The sequence below is a fragment of the Balearica regulorum genome, chromosome 4 (genome assembly GCF_011004875.1).
Source record: "Balearica regulorum gibbericeps isolate bBalReg1 chromosome 4, bBalReg1.pri, whole genome shotgun sequence".
NCBI lineage: Eukaryota > Metazoa > Chordata > Aves > Gruiformes > Gruidae > Balearica > Balearica regulorum.
In genome coordinates this window covers 70,053,518-70,077,429 of record NC_046187.1, presented here as the reverse complement: position 1 = coordinate 70,077,429, position 23,912 = coordinate 70,053,518, and the positions used below count along the sequence as shown (strand labels likewise).

At 37.7% G+C, this 23,912-nt stretch overlaps 1 protein-coding gene across 6 annotated transcripts in view; it reads right to left on the bottom strand.

The window, feature by feature from the left end:
- The window catches only part of SORCS2 (sortilin related VPS10 domain containing receptor 2), a 561,511-nt gene that overhangs the window by 104,366 nt on the left and 433,233 nt on the right, over window positions 1–23,912 (bottom strand). For all 6 annotated transcript variants that reach the window (XM_075752553.1, XM_075752549.1, XM_075752551.1 and 3 more), the window contains exons 4-5: window positions 8,669–8,833; window positions 3,883–3,956 (exon numbers count right to left, since the gene is read on the bottom strand). In XM_075752553.1, the coding sequence (XP_075608668.1) occupies window positions 3,883–3,956; window positions 8,669–8,833 (239 nt within the window). The remainder of the gene's footprint in view (window positions 1–3,882; window positions 3,957–8,668; window positions 8,834–23,912) is intronic.

Here is a 23,912-nt window from a genome sequence, read left to right as displayed (position 1 = left end):
AATTTCCTCAAAATTAAAACTTTTCACATTAGGGGGAAAAAAAAAAAAAAGGATTTGAATCCTCCTAGCTAGTATTTATTCAGAAATAAGAGCTTTATTTTCTAAATGTTGATACAAACCAAATTTTTTTGTTTTGAATTAGTGTGACTTAGTATTTAATTTTATTAGCTTAATTTCAAATCCACATTTCATGATTTTGCTTTGAAAATTTAAAAAAAACTCTTTAATGAATAGTGTCAGAGCATTTATTTTCAGTATCTCCATATTTTATGAACAGGATTTTTTTTTTTCTATATTTTGATTTTTTCATTTCAACTTGAATGAGAACCATCTTTTTACATCTATCTGCAGCCTTACAGCTCTTTTGTTTTAGAACTGACTAGACTAGAATATTTTCAGTTGGAAGGAAGCTACAACAACCGTCTAGTCCAACTGCCCGACCACTTCAGGGCTGAGGAAAAGTTAGAGTATGTTATTCAGAGCATTGTCCAAATGCCTCAAACACAGACCGGGTTTGGGGCATCGACCACCTCTCTAGGAAGCCTGGTTTGCCTCCTGAGATGCTAAGAGAAGACAAACAGCTATGCAGGATTAGTCAACATTCCTTTCCAAAAGGATAAATGAAACAAATTAGGAAACTGTAGGGAAGGGGTAAGAAAATGCCATGCTGTACCACAGATAGGAAGAAAATAGTCTATGCTCCTAAAATAAAGACGGTAGTATACACTTTCCACTCATACCAATAATCTTTCCATCAGTTCCACTATCATGAAAGACCAAATTCCATACAGTAAAGATACTTAAGGGATAGTCCAGAACACTTGAAAACAAATAAAGCCTAGAAGATTATTTTAATATATTGTTTATAAACCAACAGTAAAAAATCTGAACATAAATAGTTTAAAATACTTGGTCCCTATTTGACCTTCCCTTAATATAAATACATAAGGCATTCCATTAAATTAATTGCATTTAGATTTTCATTGAGTAAAAAAAAATACTTCTTCAGGAAATGCACAGAGATCTGGCCGCTGCTGGAGGCACAGACAAAATTTTGTTTTTATAAAGCACAGGAAATATTATGACTGATAATATTTGTAGTTACCAGGCTGAAATAAAAAGGCTATATTATCAATTTCAGTGGCAAAGTTCAACTGAAATCAACTGTTAAAGACCTGCCCAGTGAAATGTTCTTGGCACAATCAGCCAGTATCAGCAAGACCCATGTCCTCATTTACAGAGAGATGTAAAATTGATTTGAATTAATTTCACCTATCTTCAACACATCCGATATTATATATTGCCAAGAAAACAATACTGGGCTCAATGTCCTAATAGTCAAGGTATGAGAAAGCCCATATTCTTACATCTGTTGAAAACTACACAAATACTTGTTTCTATCCAGCACTCAGATAACTCAGGCGATGAAGCCAATGAAGTAGCAGAACATCACGTCCAACTCTCCACTCACAGCAGATTCCTTCTATATTGCAATGTCCCATATGATAATAGAAGTAAAATATATTTATATATCTTTATTTCTATAGAAGTTTAAGAGAAGGATCACTTGGTACTGATGAGTCACTAAACTCCTCCTCCCAAATCCTTGCTTCTGTTGCTGGCTGGTAAAGTTCTTGAGATAAATCAGAATAGTCTATATACAGAAAAGGGGAAAACAAAAACCTAGAAAATATTTCTAATGGTTATAAATGTACAGATTCTTAGAATTTATTACTCTTATCTGAGAGGAATGTGACGCTTATGAACAACCGTGACTTTGAAGTACTACATGAGAGTTATTCCTATTGAATCTTCAGGACACTTCCCTGCTTGTCTGAATGATATAAGGAAACATAAGGATTCTGAAACACAGCAAAATACAGACTTAATATTAAACATGCACTTGTTGGCTTTAATTCTTACATACAAAAATCATTGACAGATTGAGTCAGAGCAAAACTGACACATTTCGGAGCTATGCTACATCTTTCATAATTTAAGTGTGCTAAATATACCTAGACTCAGATAAGAAAAACACCATTAAATAAGTCTGCAAGAGAAGCTTCCACTGTTCTTTCTTGTTAGTGACTTTGATGGTTTTCAGACGTAATATATTTGAATTTTTTTTTTTAATTAAAGACAGAGAGCCACAGGCCCTCCTGATTTACACCCTAAATAATCTTGCTAAGGAAGAATCAGTTATAACGCAGACGTGATACTTCTGACCCACTGTGTTACTTCTAAAGGATTATACCCTTTCACATGGTAGTTGAGAGACCTGCAACATGTATTGCCTATGAAACTCCAGCTGCTGTGTAGAAATAAGTTCCTCAATAAGGCTATATTTTCAGGAGCAAGTAAGCAGAAGGTGTCAGGCAGACTCAAGTATTTCAGCAGAAAAGGTTGAGACAAAGTGGAATAAATCAGATGGGTGTTACTACAAACCAGCTGCAGGCTGTACAGACAGTAGGTAGGTTGCAGATTGAAAAAGAGGCACTTGGAAGCGTGAAAAAGCTCCCTTGACATGTCCCGGGATAATTACACCAAGAGGGCAGCAGGGCAGGTTTGGTCTCCTGCTCCTAGCTCTTTCAAACAGGGTTTAACCTGTCCACGTGTCCCTGCCCTGGGTCACAGCCTCCCCCCTGCCCAGCCTCAGCAGCAGCACATGTGCCAGCACACCTTTGGACTCACCAAGGGTTTTTTTTGGGGGCCAACGTATCGGTAGGTACCGTAACAGCTCTGCATGTTTTGTAACCTCTACACCAGCAGTTTAAGCAGGTTGGGGTTTGGTTTGGTTTTCCCTAAGTATGGCCAGGATGAGTATCTATCTCTACTCAAGAGAAAAACAAATACATGAAGAACAACAGAGGACTGTAACATGAATGCCAAACACATCGCAAATCTTGCGGCCAAGATCAGGTAATTCCATTTCAATACTGGCAACACCACTAGCAAATCACAAAACAGTGCTGAAAGCCAGCTGTGGCTCCATAGACACATGGATAATTACACTTTATGCAACTGACACAGATCAGTTAATTCTACTTCTAGAAGTAAAATTTAAAAAATCACTTAGAAAACACAAGTGTCTAGCATGTTATGACTAATCCTGTAATAAAAATATCCGTTATTGGTAATCACATAGTTATGCACAGTCCATACTTACAGACTGAAGTAAAATGTGAAAGGGGAAAGTCTCCAACTTTTTCAATAGAAATCAGATAAACGTTGAGTGTGCAAGTTGACCATTTTTAAATATAAAATTAATTAAAACATGATCAAAAGGTTAATTTTGGTGTAAAAGAAGTTATATACTTTTCAAATTAATTTGTATAAAAAACAGGCATTGACTTACTCTTTAACATTTTATCAACCTGCTTAAATCATTTCTTAAACATTTTGAGAGACTGCAAAATATCTGAGGTGAAAATGAAATCATCTGATATATGTGTACTCGATAAAGTCATATTTTTCACCCGTTTCCTTAATAGCCTAAGTTTATATATGACCCCAGTTAATAGATCTGATTCAACCTCTCTTAAAAAAACGTTATAGATTTTTCTCTGCAAAAAGACTGCTCTCCTTTCTTAAGATTAATTTCTCCAGTAAAATGAAGAGCAATTTCATTGGACCTTACAGCGCTCTTTAAATCTTGGGCTCCATAGATCCAGACCTATAACCCTTAGATGTGCTGACACTCAGTATGATCACTGGCAGGAGCGTGAATTTGCAATAATGGACGCAGCAAGATTGACATATTCAATCTGCAAAAGACACCCAGGCTTGTACTGTCCCCACCAGTACCTCTGGAAACATCTTTCTTGATTAGAATGAAATAATTTTGCTCTTCATTTTTTATTTGGAAAATAACAGCCTTCTTACCAAAAAATATGATCTTTTGAAACTCGTTCCTGCAGAAGGATCCATTTTTTCCCCAAGTCAATGGATACATAAACCTACAAAAGAAACAATAAAAAGAAAAATTAGATTATAGAAAACTGTTAATATTGTACATCTTCAAAGACAGGTCCTATGTCACTATTAAAATGACAGATTGCATACCAATAAAAAAAAAACAACACCCAAACAAAACACATTACCAGAAACTATAATGATTTTCAGAGTAATAAGCTTTCATAGAGAAAAGCTTTTAAAATATAATCTATAGTGAACAAAACTCAGCGACAACATCTTCTTGTCTACCATGAAAATAATTCACAGCTCATTTTGGGTCAGATTCTTTTTTACCTCAGCATGGTTACACAAGAGGGATGGTAAAAGGACACTTTGCTTCTCCTTCTTCCCATTTATTGGCCAAACAAGGACAAGTATTCCCTTTATGCTTTAAGCCTTAATTTCATCAAAAATACTTATGCCAGGAAGACAATGGATTTAAAACTCTGCTAAAATAGGACTAAAAGATATTAGAGAAATGCTTAGGAGATTTGATGAGGAAAGATGCACTTAAGAGCCTGCTTCATGGATACCAATTTGTGACCCATGAGAAACGGACACTCAACAGAGAGGCAGAAGATGGCCTGGAGGAGGACGACTCCAGCTCCACCTTCCCTCTGAACAGTTCACCCCGGTAAAAAAAGCAAATGATATGGATGGATCTCAAGAGTGCAGATGAAAGCTGTTTTCCCCAGAATAAAGTGGGATATAAAATAGCTATTAAAAAATCTCCCTCCTTCAGCATTTGCCTTCATAGTGCATTTCCTCTAGTTAAAACAGGAAATATCTATCAGACTTCTAAAAAGACAGATTTAAAGCCCCCTGCTGTCTGCATGCATTTCTTATTTGATCCAATTTACATATGATGGGTTTTCTCTTAATATCTCTAATAGGGAAAAAAAGGCAAGTAAAATTGTTGTTCTCTGATGTGGGAATAAGTTACCAGTTCAGTTGCTGATTGTTCTGGGGAAGAGTGTCTTATGAGGACTAGTAATACATGTTTTTGGTTTAAAATGACAGGTTCAATGACAAATGAAGAAAAAAACCCTCCCATGATCATGTATTATGTTTTACTACAGAAAACCGGCAATTTTAATATGTAAGGATACAGGTTGAGGTAACTTATGTCAGCATAAACTGTATGGGTAAATTTACTAAAATTTGAATTAGAGATAAAACAGTATTTCCCAGTTTCTCTGCACTTCACAATGACTGTGCTTTGTTCCGCTGCACACTCAATTAAAGTGGGTAGACCACAATTCAGGTAAGAAACTACAATCAGGACTCTGCTTGCTTGCTTTAGCATTCACCTAGTCACTGTATAGACAGAAACGATCAGGGATCAAAAAGTCTTCGCCCTCAGAGCTAAATGCATTACTGACAGGGCTGCAGAGCCAGGCTCCTGATTGCCTGCTAACTTTCTGATATTAGCTTTATGATGTGGGTTAGGGTTTGCTGCAACCAGAGTATTTTATAGCACATAGCTTAGAGCAACCTCCGAGGAGGGAGGGATGTGGCTTTGAATGGGCTAGACTGTGCAGAACAGAGAACCTAAGCTTCTCACTTCTTCAAACGTTTGTCACCCACAGGCATTACAGAAAAGATAGCCATTGGTTTGACCATCTTTCTAAAAGGTCGACCCTGCTTAGCTAGTTACCTGCCTCAGCAGACTGCTATAAATCTAGAAGAGATGATCGTTTAATGCCCTGCCCTAACCCTGGTGTCCAAGCTGCAAAGAAAGCCAGGAAATTCAGAGGTTCCTGGCCGGAGGGAAAGGAGCTATTTAGGATAAGGGACAACACTGGCACATGGACAAAGGGATATAAGTCATGGATGAATTTCACAAGAAAGTGAGAGAAGATTCCCACCATTAGAACAGTGATGCCTGTGCAGTAGGGGCCAAAAAATACCAAACCAAACCCAAACCCACCCCGCCCCCCAAAACCCAAACGGCCTCCTCTCACACACATTTAAGACTGAAGTCTGGGAGCTTATGAACAAACAGTGTGGGTTAGTGCAGGGGGAAGCCCTTGCAATCTTACTGTAAGAGAGAGTGAAGTAGGACTAATAAGGCAGATTCAAACTGAGAGGAATTTTTAACTGATGCAGTATTTGAAATAAACAAACAATAATGCGTAACTAATTTATGCACACATTCAACTTCCTTTAATTAAAAAAATGACCCACACGTGTTTTCGTTTTTAACAGGTACACTTGGTCAAACTACTAAATGAGGTTAGATATGAGGTGAAAACAGTCATATAAGTGGACAGCTAAAATCTCTGGCTTCAGTAGACACATCTAATAGATCTTGTAATTCTGTTTATTCCATGTAACAAATGTGTGGAATCACTTTCTTAAAAAAATTGAATATGCTTTTCTCAGTTTTGCCTTTTTTTCATCTTTTCAGCTTCCAAAGGAACAATTAAAATCTACTGCATCCCTGATGAGGTTTAAAAAGATCTAGAAGCATTTATATAGAGTCAGTGAATAGCTGATTGTTATTCATTTTAACTGAGGTAGCCAGAAAAAAAGAGTATAGATTCAAGGCAGTAAATTGATTAATCCAATCACATTGGCTGGATTTGCATTCATTTATAGTGTCAGCTAGAGGGTAGAGCTTTATTTAAACAAAATCTAGGGTACTGAATGAAAGAACAATGCGTATTTTGCAATACAAAATAAGTTCTAAATCAAATCAGAAGTTGTGAGAAAGGCTGTGATGCTCCAGTAGACAGAGAAGCCAGATTGCTATTTATGAAGGACATGATCCTGTCTTCCTTGTGTTCTCAAAAGTGCACTTGTAAGAAATCGTTTGAGTAACAGGAGGTAATGGCTTCTCCTGAGTTTTAGATTGATACTACTTTCTTCCAGTGAAGGTAAAGTTACTTGACTCAAAAAAATAGAATTCAGATCAACACTACCTCTCAAGACCACTGATTTTAATACAGTGACCTCTTTTCATGTCAAGCTGCAATTTTGATTTTCAGCTCCTCCTTTACCAACATCGCTTCATCTTCCTCTCCCCATCAGGCCAAATATATCAGATCTTACACAAAATTTAAGCAAGTTACTGACTCAGTTTTAGTCAAAAGCATCCTCCATTCCTTGTATCTTAGGTAAAGATGGAGGACTTGTCCAGTAAGTCTTCATGGTGTCATATTGAAAGCCTGAGAAAAGTCTGTCAGATGGCCTAATCCTTCCTGCTACTAATGCAGAGTTATTCTTTACTGAGTATTTTGTAGTTTGTTTTTTTCCAGTCACATTTTAAATGTGGCAACATAATAGTATCACTCTGAAAGATGATCCAAGTACAAATTGCCTGAAAACCTCCGTATCATGCATAACTCATCAAGACACAAAGCAAATGCTTCACTTCGTGCTCCTGTCCCTTTCTCTTTTCTGGCAAATATTTCTACCCACTTCTTGTGGCTGGTCAACTTCTTCAATACACTTCTTTGGACCCTTACACTTGCAGATTCAGAACTACACTTTCTGCCATTTGGTTTTTCAAGACATTTGATTTCCTAACTATACAAAATTCAGGAATTATATCTATCATCAGAAACAAAAGTCAAAGTGAAAAAAGAGCTTTTCATAACTTCAAGCTTCCCTGAAGTATTTTGTTTACACAGCATTTGTAATTGTGTTAGGATTTCAAATTGAAGCTAAGTAAAATTTGTCATGTAATTTGTCCCTGAGTTTGCTTTGCTATATTTTTTATTCTAGTTCTTTCCTTATTTGCAATTGCCTATAAATATGAATTGTTTTGGGATCAGCTATTAATTTATATATCCCAGAAAATATCCCAAAGGATGATGACTTGATATAGCATCATTGAAATCAGTGCACTATTTAGTTGCAGCATGAAAAACTTGCTCTGACTACTCTCACCACCTAAATATAAAGCTTCTGTGAAGTCTGACAAAGATCAAAATGGACTAGAGTTTATCTAATTTCAGTTTATAACACCTGTAATGATGGAGGTGAGTCAAGACCACTACTAGGACCAGAATCGCAGTGACTTTACAGCTGCAATTTTTTCACCATGAAAGTGATGAACTACACAGACTGTGTAGTTCAGTTACAGACTGTGACTCACTCGTCCATGTTTAGCCTAACCCATTCAGAAAAATGACTTTATAAATTAACCAGGAGAAATCTGAAAGATGGTAAAAATTCACAAACCACATGTTACAACTCCTGAATCTGAAAGTGGTATAATTACATCATAAGAGAGAAAATGATTCTACATTTCTACAGATTCAGCAATTCCCAAAATCCTCTTCTGCTGTACAACTGTGCTGTTTATTTTATATTACTTTATTTTACATCCCACAAACGGCCTTTGGAGGCACTATTTCAGCTTCATTAACTTTCTACTATACTATAAATCACAGCGCAATTGCTTATGGTCACTTTCTAGGGAGGAGCACGTTTCAGAGGTAATATTTAACTATATTATAGAGGAGAACAAATATTACTGATATCCGTATCAACTGAAAATTCCAGGATTGAAATTATTGTGAAAACCAAAGATTTGGACATGAATACAGTAAATATTTAAATAAGCCTCTCAAAAAACCCTAATATGGTTCCCTTCTGGACAATTGATATTTCATAAAACTCAACAGTAATCAATATATCAGAACTGCTTTATATCTCCTTAACAAAATAATTCCTAAATTTCAAATGCAGAATCTTCAAACTTTACCTTGTCTTCCTTGGTGTAAGCAAGTACTTTATCTTCTTCTTTCGGGTGAAAAAGGAGAGTTTCCACAAAGAAAGTAATGGGCTGTTTCTGGAAAGTGGCTCCTTCATCGGTGCTTATGAAAAGGCTTTGGTCACGGTCATTATGGGAAGAACTTACAAGAATTATCTAAAAGACAAAACCAACAACATATATTCAGAAGATTGCTTTCTCTATAAGAGACAACATAGCCTTATATTTCTTGTGTAAAGGTCAGATTTTTACCTACCTTACCTATAAAAACTTTGTGAACAAGAAACTCAAAAGCACCTAAGAGATAAGGACTGCAAGATCCTATTGATCTTCCCTGACCAAATCTGTGAATGTTAAATTCTATCACTTCTTTTGCAAATCACACCAAATTGATCACACTTCTGATCTCCACTCAAAATGACTGCCTTGGATTTTGGTCCTCGTGGTTCATGAGGCCACATGAGAAAATCTTCAGACTAACCAAAAAAGAATTAATACTAGTAATGACTCATTTTAACATGTCCATTTAAATACATCACTTTATCCAGTGAGGTTGCCTTTATAAATCCTAAATGCAAAAATAATCACTGTTATATCAGAAGAATGACCCAGGAGAAAGTACTACTTTATAACAACTCTCCATTGTTTCACCATTCTCCTCCTGCTGACATATTTTGGATAAGATGGCAATTCACTTTGATGCGGAAAAACATGCCAGTGAATTATTTGCCTTTCCTTCTCAGGTCCATATAATACCTTGACTCACACATAGTAATAGTTTGAGCTGTCTCCTTGTATGAACTTCTTGCTGAGCTTTCAGAAACAAAGAAATTCTCCCCACATAATTTAATCAGAATTTTAGTCTCTTCAACTTCTTCACCTTTTGCAGTTGGCCAGTGTGTTATAGCGCCGTTTTAAAAATGCCAAGGTGAGGATCCATTTTTATTGTCTTTCCAGATCAGGCCCAGTTTACATTCAAAAAGATGCCTTTATCAACTGATAGCCTATGAACAAAACATGGATTTTCAAAGGCCAGCTGGGCTCTGTTTGGCTTACACTTCAAAAACAATTAAAAAAATAATCCTGAATTCAAGATGTATTTAGAATATTCAGCAAATGATGCAGAAGACACCACAGAATCCTGATCACTGTGATGCAGTGACTGTGAATTGCTTACAGAATAAATGGCAACAAGTATGCAAACAGAATTACAATATTGTGAATATGGAGAAGGATCTATGTTAGACAAAACAGTACAATTTGACTTACTTTTTTTAGAGTAAAGCTGAAGTTAAAAATTTGAAATTTCTAATGAATCACACATATGACAGCTGGACTGAGCTTTTACTGCACTTGGTCTTTAGGGAAAAACTATAAATGCAACATTTGTAGACGCTCTAATTTGACAGGTTACTTAAGCATGTGCATTTGTACTTGAAGCACATACACAGTTGCACTAGTTTCTGAATAGCTTTCATATACCTAAAACGGGGCACATATTGAACTACACTGTTGAACAAAAGAGGGAATTGCACGTACTTCAGGGTGTATGGTTCACCGCTGAAACCCCATGCTAAAGCATATATTAAACCAAATCTACTTTTACTGGTTGCATGACTAGGTCAGGAAGAAGAGCAAGATAATAGCCCATAACTTTCTATGATCTTGTAGGTTTTTAATGATATATTTTACTCAAGAGTAGGAATCTGTGTCATATTTATTGGGAAGTCTCTATAAATGACGCCTTCATAAATACCACCTCTCATTCCTACTGTATTCAATGGCTTCCTGTCTCTTGGTAAACTCTTCAAACAGTATCTATTTATTACTATATACGCTCCAAGTATGCTGCTGGTGGCCCAGATACAGCATTGAAAGACTCTTGTAACACACTCATTTGCAGGTTTTCTGCAGAAGGCACACCACCAACCTAACGGTGAATGGGCTGTCATGTGCTGCCCTGTCCCTTCGCTTGCACGGCAAGGTGGAGCGAAGAAGCATTTATGCCCAGCAGAGAGATTTGTACTTTCTTTACCACACTACCATCTGCAACTCAGGCTCAAAACATCTAGTTTTTCTTGGAAATAAATTAATTCAAACTATCTGCATGCTGAGTGAGCTACATAGCACTCAATCCTGTTGGTTCCTGACCAGACCACAGAAAGAAGGACCTGGTCCTACACGGAAGTAAACTCCGCAAGGAAGGCCGCAATGCAAGCTCCACAATTCCTGCTGAAGCTTGTGTCCTGGCACGGTCTCGCATTTTAACGTGTGCACTAGGCTGGTCCTGAGACCCATGCTAGAGCATACAAGTCCTTCCATGCTCTATCACTAGAAGCAGTACCGTAGTAATTCCATATAGAAAGCTTAACATCATTGGATATGGTCTTCCAGTCCAAATAACACTTTCTGTAACTTATCATTCATTCCATTCTCTCCTGTTAATGTTTTTAAAAATGTATACAACTAAGACAACAAATCAGTATGGCATATAGTCCAGAAAAGGCATGAACTGCCCTTGTACAGAACTGTAATCTCTGGACTACAGCACTAGTCTTGCTTTCTTTTTCTGGTCCAATAAATCTTACACTTCCAAAAATACCAAAATATTGGCTTCAAAATAATAAAGTAATTACAAAATTGGGAGTGTTTTTCATTGTTAGTGAGTCTTGAGTCTAAGTTTCACAATGAGGACCCAAGAGCGGCTTGCAGAGAACATCATTTTAGAAACTGAAGTCATAAGAAAAATGCTAGCTACAACGAAATGCAAACACACTGTGCTATTTGCTAATGCTGTCCTTCAAAAATACGATGCATCTTTCAGAGTTAAATCTATCAGAAAATAAAATAGCCTAAAGATTGTAGGCATTAAGCATATATGGCAGAGTCCCTAACTATACTTTTATTCACACACGCATTATACTTAATTTAATGAAATATTTTTGAATTTCACTCAGTGTTCTGATTTATATTTCAATAGTTTAAGCTGATCATTATGCGCCAGGCATACAGAATTGCTTCCCACAGCTAACACACTGGGTGCTCAGATTTGCCTGCTGGCTAACACTACTTATTGAGGAAAATATTCCAGAGTAAATATCGTACCCACATGCAACGCTTTTCCTAACAAGTTTTATTTACTTTGTAAGTGGAACAAATAGCAAAACCTTCCTGCTAGCAACTGATGAAGAGATGCAACTGGGACATGCTATCTGGAGAGCTGACTAACAGCAATTGCTGAGGGTTTTAACTCAAAATAAACAACTACTTGCTTGAATAATTGTGTATCCAAAAACCAGAACAGATTTTAATCACATCTAAATTTTACTTAAGCTTCTTTTAAACAACTTTTTACAGAGCATTTGCCCCTCCTGTGAGACTCTTCTGATATTTTTTTAGTAAACTGTAACTCTATATTATGCTGTTTATCCCTGCCCTCACTTCTTAATCTCCCATCAGTAAATAAACCACAGTAACATGTGTATACATTCAGATCAGATGTAAATCTACAATTTCCAATAGTTAAGCAGAGGTAAAAGAACATTTCAAGGAGATAAACTACCCCATGGATTGTAAAGAAAATGAGTAAAAATAGAATATGTTTTAAATCAACAGAGAGGAATGCAAAAAAGATTTCTAATAAAACCAAAAAATACTACACCATGCCAACATATGAATTAAAGCATTCCAGAAATAAAGAAATGCTATGCTTTTCCTCATTTCAGGAAAAGTTAGTGAGACAGGAGGTAATGTAAAAGCCAAATAAATCTGAAAACACCATAATTAAATCCATTTATTTAATCTCTCAGGACTGATTGACCAATGTGCGTGTCTAACCATTCCCTGTACTGGGTGGAATCACAATCTGAGCCCCAAAGGATAAAAAGAATCTGACAGCTTAGGCTACAGTAGCTTGTGTATCATACTGCTTCTTCCACTGTTACCATGAAGACTTGGAATAATCATGATTACTAGGGAGTCTTAAGTGTAGATTTGGCAGCAATTCAAAGCTATGCTGTAATTTCAAGTGGCAATAAACACAGGATATTAACATGCATCATTTGCACTATGTCTGAAATATAACCCCCCCCTCCCTTCAGTTTAGGTCCAATCAAAACGTAAACTCAAGATAAATTTGATCTTAATCAGCACTTTCTCTAAAACAAGGCAATCTTCTAACATATTACAATTGTGCTGTTTCTTTCAGCTTCAGCAACTGATCTTAATTTTAATTCTAGCTTTTATCTTCCTTTCCATTTTTCTAGTATTAAAAAAGGAAAAAGTCAAAATGTCCATCATGAAGAAATTTCTAGACTCACAGCATCTAACTTGCCACAGGAGATTTCTGCATTAAGTGGTGAGACAGATGAGACACACCAGTTTTTAATTCTATAATCCTGCATATGGTCAGAAATCAAGACACCGTATATTCCTCAGCATTCTAAACTGACCTTGAAAGAGGAAACCTCCTTCAGGTTGAGTAAAAAAAAAAAAAAAAACAACCCTCTTCATTTAAGCAGATCGCAGCCGTGCATTGAGAGGCCAAGCGTGCCCAGGAAGCACTCACATCTCTTCAGAGCCCTCCAGTAGACGGAATTCCCACTGGACATAGAGGATTTGGCTATGGGGATTCAATCCTAAGGAGTGCTGGACTCATTCCAGCAAAAATCTTCATGACACAACTAATTTTAAACTAAGGTCAACTAATTTCCATTAAGAACAGGTAATGTTACACCCAGATGAAGGTTCTTAGCTAAACTGGAGACAAGGCTGCTTGGGCATAGGGCAGGACCAAACTCTTAGTGACACCATCGCATAAACCTGCATGTCTACACGAGTTCTGAAGATAAATATTCTTTGTGGCAATACTGCCAGTCTCAGGGCGGTATTCACAGACCTTCACAGCTCTGCAGTCACACCCACAACATTCTTCAGATTAAGTAACTAACTCATCTATTTTTCTTGGGTTTAAAATTTACATAATTTATGTGTTATTAGATATGCTTGGCTAATACAGAAATTACTCTAGCTCTTGGTCCCAATTGTGAGATGCTGCTTCTCAGATGGCATTACATAAAACACACAAAGTGGAATGCCAAGGGTTATGATTTTTATCTTGGATGGTATGAAAGACCTGATAACTCAAGTGGCACAGCTGCAGAGTGAAATATAGTCCCTTTACTCTCATAGCGGTAAAAACAATATCTAAATAATCAACTCAGAGTAATTCCAGGCAGAGAGTAAAATAAAATGCCTTCCAGATAGCAGTTTAATCTTGTAGATTTTCCCTGGAAGTTGCCCCCAAAAATGACTCCTCACAAATGTCAGTTATTAGTGAATCTAATCATTAATGAATCACTGAAAACTAACAAGAGCTGGAAAATCAGCTTCTGTGTGCAACTGAATTATATAAATGGACATTCATGGAATACATGCATACATGAATGTACATACATCCCAGAACAGTATATTACTTTTCACGGTAAGCATTCACAGCTCCCTCTAGAATTTGTATTTACTTTCTGTTGAAGAACCCCTTTCAAACTGTCACACAGATGCATTTCAGAACAGCAACAGTCCCTGTGAGAACCGCCATAAGGGAAGGGAAGGTGGGAATGTTAAGGATGGCTCCTGAGAAATATCTGCTACACTGATCACATAATCTCAGGACACAATCAAAGGCCATATGAAGCAATCCTGGTGGGGCTGATGGAAAGCATGTATTACAGTTTCATCTCCCCTGCATTGTGGTCAGCTCATTAATCATTTGGAATATCACATCTGAAGCTCTAATATTAGTTATATAGTATCAGTAACATATTAGGCACTTTAGGATGTGGAGTGAATATTAAGAGGTTAGGATCTCAAAATGAGTTGGTAACCAACTGGAGCACTTGGTAACACATGAGACATGCTGAAGAGGGAATGAACATCAGAGTTAGCAACTTGACAGAAAAATGTGTTCAGAGCAACTGGATAGAGAACAACTGGATCATACGGCAACTAGCCAGGCCTGAAATGATATAATTTGATGGTAAAAAGAAATAGCTTTGAAATAGTTGGCTTTTCTCTAGGGCATTCACTACAGTGGAAGCAAGTTTAAGGGTAGTTACATATCATAATAATGAATGCCCACAGAGAAACAGCTACAAAAGTTCTGACAGATGTTGACGACCAGCCTAAAAATCCTGCCCTGTTGCACTTATTGGCAACCTGCATATATCTAAATCTGCCAGATCTCTGTAGCTGAACACCTCAAAGATGCTGACTATGCCAGCTCTCTAGGGGATACCAATTACAGCTCAATTCTTCAGTCGTCTTATTTAGAGAAGTGTCAGCTAGGATAAGCAAGTAGATCATTACCTCCTCCTCCACAGGAACAAATCTCATCTATCTATAACCTGCTGGAACCAAAAAATTGTTGCCACTTGACTAGCGTGGCAGGCCAAATTTTCACGAGGAAAGCTCTGTTCAAAAACATTTCAGAGCAGTAACTCGTGCTGCCAGCCCAAGAATTCTAGAAAACTCACATATGTTAGGCAAATTTGGTATTCCTGCAACATGCTAAGAGAGGTGTGAATAGGCCAAAAGTCACAGCAGAGGAAGAGAAGAAACAGTACTCAACATCTTCATGGACAGTCCTTTCTTTAATAGCTATTTTTTCTAACGTTATTTGCACCCGTCTTGCAGAACTAAGATACACATACATTGTTAATCTTCTGCAAAATACATTGGTGCTATTATAAGCAAGTAGTTAATTAATAGGGAGTATAATATATCCAGTGGATCTCTGGATATATTATACTGGCACAGACTGGACTTACACTGCATAGAACAGAAGCTTTATTAGGTACTTAAGGTTGACATAAAGCAACATAACGCTATTTTTTATGGATACTACTTTTTTGTCTCTGTTTAAAGCAAAACCAGAAGAGTCCTTTGGTCTTCCTGCAAGGTCCAATGTTAGCCTGGCTATTGTTAATTCTTCAGCAAAAGTGATCATTTAATGTACCCATTGTACAGTTCCTACATCTAAGAGCAGCAAAAGTTAATGTTGAGATGTTTTGTGGGACGATCACTGTATCGATATCCAAGTGCTCTTGTGACAGCAGGGGAATGTTCCCTAACCAGGTTTTATATTGCTCATAAACCAAGGACATTTTGCATGACTTGGAGGAAAAAAAGGGAGTTGTATTGCACAGCAGAAATGGGCAAGTTTCATTCTTTCTCACCAACATCTCCACAAACATCGGTATTTCCCAGACAGAACACACACATACTGATCTTTTTAGCTCAGGCATTCACAGATTAATCTAATTGAAAAAGTTATTTTGCAGACCTCCAATAAACCTGCAAATATTTTCTGCCGGAAGACATTACAGAGTAAAAACGCAAAACAATGCTTCCCAAACAGGATAATGGATGCACAACAAATAACTGCATATGTGTGTTGATCTAATTTAATGAAGAAACAGGTCAAACAGTTCCTAGTCACCAGCCATTAATTTTTCAGCAGCAAAAACTGCACTAAGCTCAAAGAGAAATTACATGGATGGTGATTAGTGGATGCGAAGAAAATATGAAGGAAAGAAAGGCAGTTGTGGTAGTTAAAAATATGGGATTGATCAAGACCTCAGCATCTTGTGTAATACGTAAAAGCTCATCTGCCTTAAAAATATTACAAGGGTACACTTTTGGTCTTTTATTACAAAACTCAGTTCTACTATATGGCTACATGAGAGTTTTCTTGGAAGACTGGAAAAGGAAGCCCTCAAAACATTACTCTGGGGAATATCACTTTGCACAAATTGTCCCCTCTAATCCCAAATACTCAACAGGTTCCTAGTGTTCTCACAGCCAAAGGCCATCCCATAATGTTCCCAAGATATCCCTAACGCCAGTTGAGGCATCAACTTCAAGCCCCTGTAATCCTCTCTTTCCAAATTCTATAGAGCACTTCCTATGGAGATCAATGTACTTAACTCCATTACAAATCATAAAGAATAAGCAGCATCTGCCAGACTTGGAGATATGCGTGTGTGTATATCTACCTGTGTGCGTGTGTGTGTGTATATACATCTGCAAATACACACAGGTTCACGGAACCAGACGGGCTATATCCAAAGTTGCTGAAGCAGCTGGCTGAAATCACCGAGAGCTTTGAAAGGCTCCAGTGACTGGGGGAGATTCCTGAAGACTGGAAAACAACATCCATCACGGCCATCTTAGCATCATCTATAAAGTCTTTCAGATGAATCTCACGCTGTATTTTGAATTGGTCTGTTCCCATATCTAAAGGGGTAGCTGGCACTGCGAAGTGAGTTATTAAAGTCCTTACCCATCAGGAAGCACCTGCTTCCTTTCGAGAACTGTAGGTGCTCTTCTTAATGGAGGTCTGGGTATAGTTAAAGATTGAACAGCTCTTCTCTCCTAGACCACAGGGGAAAATACAAACCTGGGGGAAAGAGCTGCATCAAGTGAGTCTTTCATAGTAAGGCACAACCGATTATGTGGTTTTGAAGGGAAAGATGGAAGGGGGGGAAGAAAGGGAGGCAGAGCAGAAGCAGCAAGCGCTGGAAAAACAGTAATTATTTTTCACTTGAATTTGGCCATATCTCCATTATGTAGGCTACAAAGCTTAATTATAAAAGCTCTTGCTATTGAAATATTTCCCCTTATCTTTGATATCCAGTCCAAATGGACTGGAAAAAAGCCCTTGAAAAGCAGAAGGAAATGTCTTCTAAAGTAATTTTTGGTCCCATTAGGGTGAATCTCATTAATAGAAAAAGGACGTCACTGAAGAATAGAGCTTTTATATTCAGAAGTATACACTACTGCTGTGCCTGATTCTAGCAGCACTGTAGATAATAAACCTTTCTCCAGCAGGGCTTAGATTTTTGCAGTTGTAAAAAGTACCCATTTTATATTGAGGTAGGGTTTTAGTAAATGCACATACCTGGCACTCATTGCACTAGTTTTTTTCCAGGTGTACTTAGGTGGGTGTTGATTTGAGCTTTTGAAATATGATGTATAAAACTTTTTTTTTTTCCCTATTGAAAAGAATCATTTTTCCATAACTGAAATGTATTGCTGGAAACTTCCATCAGATTTACCAGCATGATTCCTAAGGGCTATGAGGGAATTAGGGGATGAAGATATTCCTTCTGAGGCTGTTCCACCTTATGCAGATACATAGAAATATTTGTTGGGACAGAGACACTGACTTTGCTGATCAGTTGTTAGAGCACTTGTGTATGTTGTTGCAGGAACATAGTCATGGTATCTTCCCAGCTGAATGCTGTGATTACTAAACCTTAGGGAATTCTGTAGACATTCGCATATATATGAGAGAGAAAAGGCTGTACATCAGCAAAACCAAGACAGAAATAGAAACAATGCTCTTTTGCTCATTTGCTAGATTTGTAAAATTTAGGGGCAAGGGTTATTGTTTCTATGTTTGTTCCCAAGCGTGTTATTTTGGCCCTTTTTCAGTATGTTTTAATGAAAAATTGAAAAGCGAATAGGAAAGTAAATTAAATGAATGCACAAACACTTCTACTAATCCCTTTTCTCTCACTTTTACTAACATTTAATCCTCATGAAAAGTTTGTAATTAATCCAGGGGATTTATATTTTTTTTTAACAATATTTTACTGAAAATGAGAAGCTGGAAACAGACACAGAAGGCAGCCAGGAAGATATCAGGAGCTTTCTCTCTTGGCAAGAATGTGGCTAGAGATTCAGCTATGAACTATGGCTGATACTGAAAAAGACAAAATAATGATATCACCTGGATTTTCTTTTAAGACAGACAACTACACAGAACTCTAAAGTCATCATACCAACATTAGTCTTGGGGTACCAATTCTGTTCTCGGTCAGCAGGAACTTTGCAAACTGACCATTTTGCAGATCCTGGGACTGACCCTATCTAAAGCAGAACCCAAACGAAACATTGTTCTACCACCATGTTGGCATTTAACAAAAGATTTTGTAGCAGTTCTTGGGCTGTAACACAAATGTCTTCTGAGACTTTACATATATCACAGTTTCTCTACATTTCACATCGATACCAACAGGATGGGAATAAAAATATATGTGTGCTTACAGGTGGTGTTAAAAGGGCATGGAGGAACTACAAAACCACAGAAATTCAGGAATGTGCATAAAATATCGAAGGAGATATATTGGCAAGAACAACTGCATTTCAACAAAAAAAGGAGGGAAAAATACCTCTCCACCATTCTCCTCAAAATCTCCATTTTGTTCCTGTTCTGATTTCATTAGCAGAAAGCACCAGTTACCATACAAGTCACTGGACTGTCTCAAGAATATTGGAAGTATATATGTGGCTACTGGAAGTGGTATATATTGTATATGTATATATTGTATATGTAAATATTGATGTTATCAATATATATTGATAATAGGAGTTGTTGTTCTTTACGAACAAAGTTACATATTGAAATGTAACTTCAAACTTTCAATTTAAAGTACCATCCACTTCCAATGACCAAATAACAAATCTCATCCCGCTACTGTAGGGATGCAATTTATTGCATGTTTCTACCATCTCCTCCTTTCTTTCTTTCCTTTCAAATATACATGTTCTTATTCCCAGGAAAGAACTTCAGCTCATCTCACTGTTTTTTTTCCTGTTCTTTGCCTATGCTCCTCAGATCACCTGTTGTGCTAAGGGACAGGCTATGTGGCTACTGGGAATTATTCGTCCAGTATAACTCCTAGAATGCCAAAGAGAAGAGAATGATACAAATATATAGGTAGGGAGGGATTTCTGGAGGTCATCTAAGTCCAACCTCCTCCTTCAGTCAAGGCCAAGTAGAGCACATAGTTCAGGACCACGTCCCCTCCAGTCTTGAATATCTCTAAGGATGGAGATCCCGCAATTTGGATGGCCTGTTTCAGTGTTCAACCACCCTCATCATAAAAATTTGCTTCCTTGTAAGCCATTGGGGTCTCCTGTGTTCCAGCTAATGTTGTTGGCTCTACCTCCAGTCCACACCACTGAGAAGAGTCTGACTCCATCTTCATGCACAGCTGGTTTTAGACAGCAACAAGATCTCCCCTGAGCCTTATTAAGGCTGAACAAGCCCAGCTCCCTCAGCCTCTCCTTGTGTCTCTTGTGCCCAGCTCTGGATCTAGCTGCCCCCTGGTATGTCAACGACTTTCTTGTCCTGGGCAGCCCACAACTGGAGGACCTATTCCAGATGCAGTTGCAAAATAGAGGGGAAGGATCACTTCCCTGGACCTGCTGGCTACACTCTGGAAAGAGTATGTGGTTGGCTTGCTTTGTTGTAAAGGCACACTGCTCTGCCCTTGGGAGTTCAACAAGGAACCCAAGATCTTTTCTACAAAGCTGTTTTCTAGGCAGTCAGCCCCATTCATACAGTTGCTGAAGTTATTCCATCCCAGACGGAGGATTTTTTTTTAATTTGCTTTTTTTGAAATTTACATGTTTCCTACCAGCTCATTTCTGCAGCCTGCACAGTGAATGTGACTCTGCAAGCACCATCCTGAAAATGTGTGTTGATGGAGGAATATAACAATTGCTGTTGTCTCAACAACAGCCACCTCATTGTCCCCCACAACTGTTGCTCCCTGTACAACCCATAGCGAAGGGCAAGCACTGCAGCTGGGAAGACTAGATTGCCCTCTGGATTTTTCCAGAGATTTCTATTTATCTTGTTGGAGAGAGCCAGATGCCTAGGTAAAGTGGGGTCTGTTGCTCTAGTAGTCCAAGCCCCTAACATTTTGAAGAGACAGCATCTCAGATTCCAGAATTAGAATGATGAGATTCCACCCTTGATTTTCTGGCATCAGTTATAAAAACTGGGAATGTTTAATTGCTCATCTCTATTCTAGAATACATTCAAATGACCTTTTCTGGTCCTCAGATTTGTTTCAAACTTTGTTGGGGTTGTTTGTTTGTTCTTCTTTTTTCTGTTGGTATTAGCCTTGCAAACAACATAATGTATGTTCTTATGTTTATAAAATCCTTTCCAGTGTAACTTTCCAGGACACCTTGTCCTTCAAATCTTATGTTTTAATCCACTGCAGCCCTGAACCATAGCTAAGTACTGATAAAAAGTGTAAGAAGATTTATAGTCTTTTATACCAATTGTATTTGAGATAATGATCCTAAAAACTTGTAAGCACCATCAAATTCACTGTAATACAACACAACTAACTGGGTAGAGGCAGGGTGGTGTGAGTTAGCCATGTAGGACGAGACATTAAAAAAAAAAAAAGAAACACTAGGAGATATGAAGAGCCTCTTTCACATAATTAAAAGTTAATTAAAAACTCTCAGTATAATCTATATCCAGAAAAAATGGCCTTTTGTCATTTTTACAAGTGAGTTTCCTGAAAGAAGCACTCATCTGAGACTGCAGCCCATTCCAGAAAAGTAAATAGAAATCACACAATAATCAACAGCCCGTCCCAGGTGGCATACTAATTTACTAACAGTTCTCGATAATTTATTGCAAGTTAAACAGTTCAGTGACAGGCAGGGTAAAAAAAAAAAAAAAAAAAAAAAAAAGAGAGAGAGAGAGAGGGTTATATACTCTCTTGCCTGACAGTCTCTCACAGTCAAATCTACCTCACTTCATCAGCTTGCTCCTAGGCATTTCTTTGAGAGAACTAATAAGCAGACAAGAAAAAGTTTTTAGAGGAATAGGCTACAACTCATTTCTTGCTACTGAAAACAAAAGGGCCTGTGGGACTTAAAAGACATCAAAGATGCTACATTTACAAAAAAACCCACACCAAACAACCAAAAAACTCAAAACATGATGAAAAAACAAGCCTCATTCAAGAAGAAAAATTGCCCAGGCAGACAGCTAGTCTTCCCAAATTGCCTGCAAACAGACCTCTGTGGTCTGTGAAATATTTTTTCTTTGATTACTAAACAATATTGCATGTTTATACAGAACCAAAGGATCCTACGTCAAAATGTTTCAGAAGGCAATAACCGAAACTTCTGTCAGTTCTAGCTGCATAAATCAAGGTGGTGACTGGGGATGCAGAAACAATACTGACGTTGGGGTTCATGAACAAAGCAGCAATAGGATCCCACCATCTGAAACACCATCAGCATGCCTATAGTCCTTGCTAAGTTTTCAGAAGACTTCAGCACATTCATTTCTCTGTCAGCCTGATTACATGTTGCCCAGGGCAAGACTGTCCCTCTGTTTCACATCTGGACAGCGCCGAGCTCAATCATACCTTTGCCTGTGGGTGCAACCATGATAAAAATAAATAAATACAGCTGCAAAAACCAGACCAGTCACACCAAATGCTGAGAGCTGCTTAGTGTTTCTTGAAGTCAATTCTATTTTTTTTTCAAAACCCTAAACGAGAATTTGGCAATTTTTAAAAACACATCAAATATTTATGGCAAATGAATTCAAATGAGCTACACACTGCCCTCATTTCCACCATCATATACAGAAAGCAAGACCATTAATTTCATTCGTTGTACTACTGCTGATATACTAGCGGTGTGATTTGCAAACTGCTAAGCACCAGAAATTCCCAATCGTATCATCGGCTTTCATGTTTTCCACAATTTTTAGAGAAGTTAAATTTATGCCTACAGAGAAACCCAAGTCTGCTAAACCTCCTATTATGAGCATCTTTTTCAAGGTTTATCACTAGGAAGAGTTTGCAGTATCCTGGAGCTATGAATGTGACTTTGCAAACAATTGTGGCAGTGGGTATTAATGAAAGGTCAGATGTCATTCAGGCTGTTATAATCGCTGCAGCCAGGGAGAAAGAGAGTAAGACAGAACAATGCAGGTTCATGCCCGAACAACCTGTTGTGACACCATGCTAACTGACAGTAATCACAGCAAGCCATTGAGAAGCTGAACTGTTCACCTGGAAAACAAGCTCTGACAACTAAATGCGAGATTGCCAACAGCCAGTTGAAACAGGACGAAACGAGAAGTTGAAGCCACGTTTTGCAGTGGCCTCAATCAATTCTGGGGAATGGTAAATCCCTGCAAACTCTCAATGACGATATACACAACCTGTCAAACCTCGGGTAAGTCCTGCTCATCTGCTCCCCATCTCACGCTCTCTATGACATCAGGGGTTTCTCAGGTGCCTCTGCTGAACAGGGCACAGGTCACCAGCACAAGTTTTTACAGAAATCCAACCAGGCAGGGCAGCTGCAGCACAATGCCAATATTATTCTAATACAAAACAATTGTTGATACATTTCTTATCCACATTAAAATTTACAGTTAGTGAATATGTTCAATCTTTGGGTTTTGGGAGAATTTTTTAATTCAGATTTAGGCCACAAAGTTTCTTATGGAGTATGGAATCTACATCCGCTATAGATGAAACACTTCTCAGTGAACTGGGGCCATGTTGTGCAGATTTGTTTTTGCAACTAAAATGATTTCTACAGTAAAGTAATTCCTTAATCCCACTTTAAATTTTCTGCCTCATGTGGAGACATTTCTTAGAAAGACACAAAACAGCTACTCACAATGTTCACATAACCACCGATTAATCAGATGTTTTCTCTGTTTTTCACCAGTAGAATGAGTATGGACAAAGTCTTTACATATCTGCAAGACTATGGAAACATTCATGGGATACAGGTCATGTTACAATATGCATTTCAAGTCTGTATTGTCATTAATTAGTGTCCAAGATTTACCATACTTAGGCTAGGAATTTATGTATTTTGTTCCTCCAACCCCAGGTACACCTTTTGACTTCCCTCTGATATTCACATCTAAGTGAAACTGCAAATTGATGAACTATCAGGGAAGAAGGAAAATGAGCAGTGTAGGTTATAGGCAATTTAAACATTCATATAAGCATCTCCAACAAAAGTTGCAGTTAAAGTGATTTCTGTGCTGCCCTGTGTCTCTGTCAGATCTGGGCCCCCCAGAAAAGCATTTGATGGTCTGTAGTTCCCATTATATAGTGCAACAGGAATGGCTGATCCCATGACACTCTAAATTCTCATATAATGAAAAATGGTTTGGTTTTATGTCAGTATTCTGTCTACACTTGCCTTCAGAACTTAGGAATGCACTGCATTTTTTGTATCTATTCCCAAATCCAGTTATTGTATTTTTAGGCAAAATCATCAGCTGTGACTTTTATTAATCAATACTCACCTTGTTAAACATGAACCTTCAAAAGTTTCATTCACTGAAGAGTACTTTTTGCAATAAAATGATGGCATCAAA